This window comes from Triticum urartu, chromosome 3 (genome assembly GCF_003073215.2).
Source record: "Triticum urartu cultivar G1812 chromosome 3, Tu2.1, whole genome shotgun sequence".
Taxonomy (NCBI): Eukaryota; Viridiplantae; Streptophyta; class Magnoliopsida; order Poales; family Poaceae; genus Triticum; species Triticum urartu.
In genome coordinates this window covers 19,291,130-19,294,313 of record NC_053024.1, presented here as the reverse complement: position 1 = coordinate 19,294,313, position 3,184 = coordinate 19,291,130, and the positions used below count along the sequence as shown (strand labels likewise).

General features: G+C 51.8%; 1 protein-coding gene across 1 annotated transcript; it reads right to left on the bottom strand.

The window, feature by feature from the left end:
• Positions 1 to 957: 957 nt before the first annotated feature.
• LOC125547714 (transcription factor MYB62-like) lies at positions 958 to 2,688 on the bottom strand. The gene is made up of 2 exons (XM_048711516.1): positions 2,058 to 2,688; positions 958 to 1,962 (listed from the first exon to the last, which is right to left on the bottom strand). Exons 1-2 carry the CDS (start codon positions 2,242 to 2,244, stop codon positions 1,109 to 1,111), a joined length of 1,041 nt encoding a protein of 346 aa, XP_048567473.1. The 5' UTR covers positions 2,245 to 2,688; the 3' UTR covers positions 958 to 1,108.
• Between the last annotated feature and the right edge of the window lie 496 nt (positions 2,689 to 3,184).

The following is a 3,184-nucleotide window of genomic DNA, read 5'->3' as shown; positions in this document are numbered from 1 at the left end:
AGTTATAAGGGGTACCCTTACACTATAAATTGGAACCCAAAATGCTTTCTTGATGAAAGTTGAACCTATGTGCCAGAATTTGTATATCCAGCCCCAAAATAAGTGATCCAGGGCCACTTTCCAAATCATGTATATTGTTAGTCCCCTAATCAGTTGCTACTCACAGCAAAATCCACTTGGGTAAAGATGTCCTTTCAGAAGGGCATCCATGGGCATCGCCGACGAAGTGTGCCTCCATGATAGGATTAGAGCCCTCCCTCTAGATCTGGATTTGGCTGATGACTGGACCACACCCACCTAGCTGCCTTCAACCAAGGAGCCCCCCCCCCCCCCCAAAAAAAACACATGCTTGCCCGACAACCCTCTCGGAGGTGGCAATAGGAAGATAGGGGTGGGTGGCTAGGGTTCCAGTTGCCCCCGAGAGAGAGGGACACAAAAGTTGGGTTTGATGACCAAGTATTGTTCAAAGTGACAACTTTTAGAGATTTGTTGGAGGGAATGTCCATACCTAGCCAGAACCCGTGGCGACTTATGACGATGAAGGCATCATTCCCTCGATCTTCTCTTGTTATGATCATGCAATAGTTTCAAAAGCCCTGAGAAGCCCTCTCTTAGAGCGACTTGTCAATATGTCATTGCCAAGCTGATCAACCATCTGTCTCACACATCCACGCATGTAAGTGCACCACCACCTCACCAACACAAACGATATCACTTGGAGACAACGACCGCTCACACACACCAACAAACAAGTAGCATGAGAAAGATGGAAGTAAGAAAGAGCACACACGTACGCAGTTACTAGATCCAAAAGGTTACACCTCATTGATCATGCATGCACCACATCGACTACACTAGAATCAACAAGTAAAAGAGAGCTAGAGCTAGCAATCTCGATCAATTGGTCACTTTGATCACTACTAGCTACATGGTCGACGACGATGATGATGAGCTCCATTAGCCAATGTGACATCTGGCTTTAATATAGCTAGAGAGACGTTGCAAGAAGCAACGTAGCTAGCTAGGAGTAGGAGAGTGCCACCCATCCATCCACTTGGCTGGGTTTAATTTTAGCTTAATTAATCACTAGCTAGCTAGCTAGAATTTTCTAGATTCCTCCTCCCCACTCGCCTGCCAGCTTCCTCGCCGCGTGGCACGTCGTCGCCGTCGTCGGGTCGTGGTGATCGCCGTCCACCATGGCGTCACCGCCACAGTAGCTGTTGTTGTAGTTGCCGCCGTTCATCACCATCATGTTCATGGCGTTGGCGGTGCAGCTCGAGTAGTTGAGGTAGTCGAGGAGCGTAGCGTCCGGGAGGTACGACTCTGCCGGCCCTAGGTCCAGCCCGTCGAGGCCGAGGCTTCCCAGCAGCGCCGCCGAGTCCAGCTCCATCCCACCGGCGCCACCGTCGAGGTCGCCTCCGCTCGGGTAGCAGTACTGGTCCTCCCAGTTGAGTTCGGAGAAGCAGGGCACCGGCGCCGGTTGCAGCGCGGCTGCCGCCGTCGATCCCGACGTGGACGCGCTCGGGCTCGGGTCGAAGCCGGCGGGAGGGTAGCAGCAGAGCTGGTCGCTGCCGATTGCGGCCGACTGCGAGGAGGTCACGACGCCGTGGCCGTGCTGCTCCATCAACGGCGGCGGCGCGGCCGTGGAAGCAGCGGCCATGGACATCTTGTCGAGGAGGCGCGGCATCCAGTAGCAGCGGACGGCGTCGCGGAAGACGGCGGAGTTGGCGTCCACCTTGAGCTGCCTCGCCTGCTTCTGCACCCTGGTCCGCCAGTAGTTCTTGATCTCGTTGTCGGTGCGGCCGGGGAGGTGCTGCGCGATCCGCGACCACCGGTTGCCCCACTTGGCGTGGAGCTCCAGGATGACCAGCTGCTCCTCCGCCGTCAGGTTCCCCCGCTTTATGTCAGGCTTCAGGTAGTTCAGCCACCGGAGGCGGCAGCTCTTCCCCGTCCTCTTCAACCCTGGCATGACAGAGATAGACAGCAGTAAGAAAATATTCATGGCGATCGACATGCATGATGCAAGGCGAGAGAGCTATGGCGGGAGATCAACTCACCAGAGCAGCGGGCGAGGAGGTTCCAGCGGCCCTCGCCGTGGCAAGCAATGTAGCTCATGAGGAGGTTATCCTCCTCCAGCGTCCAGGGGCCTCTCCTCAGCTCGGCAGCTTCCTCCTCCATGGCCGCCATCTCCATGGGCCCAGCTCCTCCTCCTCCTGCTGCTGCTGCTCCTTTCCTCCGTGACATTGTTGGTTACCTCGTAGCTACTATATATGAGTATGATCGATGAACCCCTCGGAGGGCACAGCTAGCTAGCTCCCTTATAGATAGATGGATTTGGATATGACCATGCACAAGTACTACTACTAGTAGCTCAGAGTGCTGGAGTGTACTGTGTGTGTAGGGGATTAGGATTTAGGAGGAAGGAGAAGTGGGAGAGATGAGATGAGAAGAGGGCCTAGCTGCAGAGACAAGTTATTGGTGGCTAGCTACCCTTTTATAAGGACTTGTGGCAATCATATGGAGCATGATCTGTTTTTTTAGGGTAACTGCATGCATGCTCCTCCAAAGGCTCAAGGACTTTGGCAGTCTGGTTCCTGGGAGGAAGATAGAAGCAGGGCAAGTGTGTAGTTGGAAATCAAAAGCTGGTGAGATGTTTCAAAGCTTCTTTCGTTTTTAATGGGGATGAGAGAGAGAGAGAGAGAGAGAGAGAGAGAGAGAGAGAGAGGCTTCGTGGGAAGAAATAGTGGCCTACTGATGTTTAGATTCTTTCCTACATGAAGCGTGTTTGACTGAACAATTTGTCACCCTTGCACTATTAGGATTAGACGAGAGAGGGAGGGGATGGGCAAATTGTTGGATGTACACATGCATATATGCATTGTGAACCACCACCTCCTTTTGCACTAGGAAACAAAAATAAATAAAGCAGAATATAAATTCTAGAAGGAATAGCTAGCCTTTTGTGATAAGATCAAACCCAAATTATAGACATGTACACCATATGTACATTGATGCCTCTTTATCCTTCTCCTGATAGAACACCTCAGTAATCAATAAGTATATGCACACCTAGCTAGCCTTTTTATTCCATCAGGATAATTCTTTTGTTGTCCTTGCTTGCAGAAAAGAAAAGGAAAGAAACAAAAAACAACTTGTACTACCTTTTGTGCCGATTTGGGCTGGA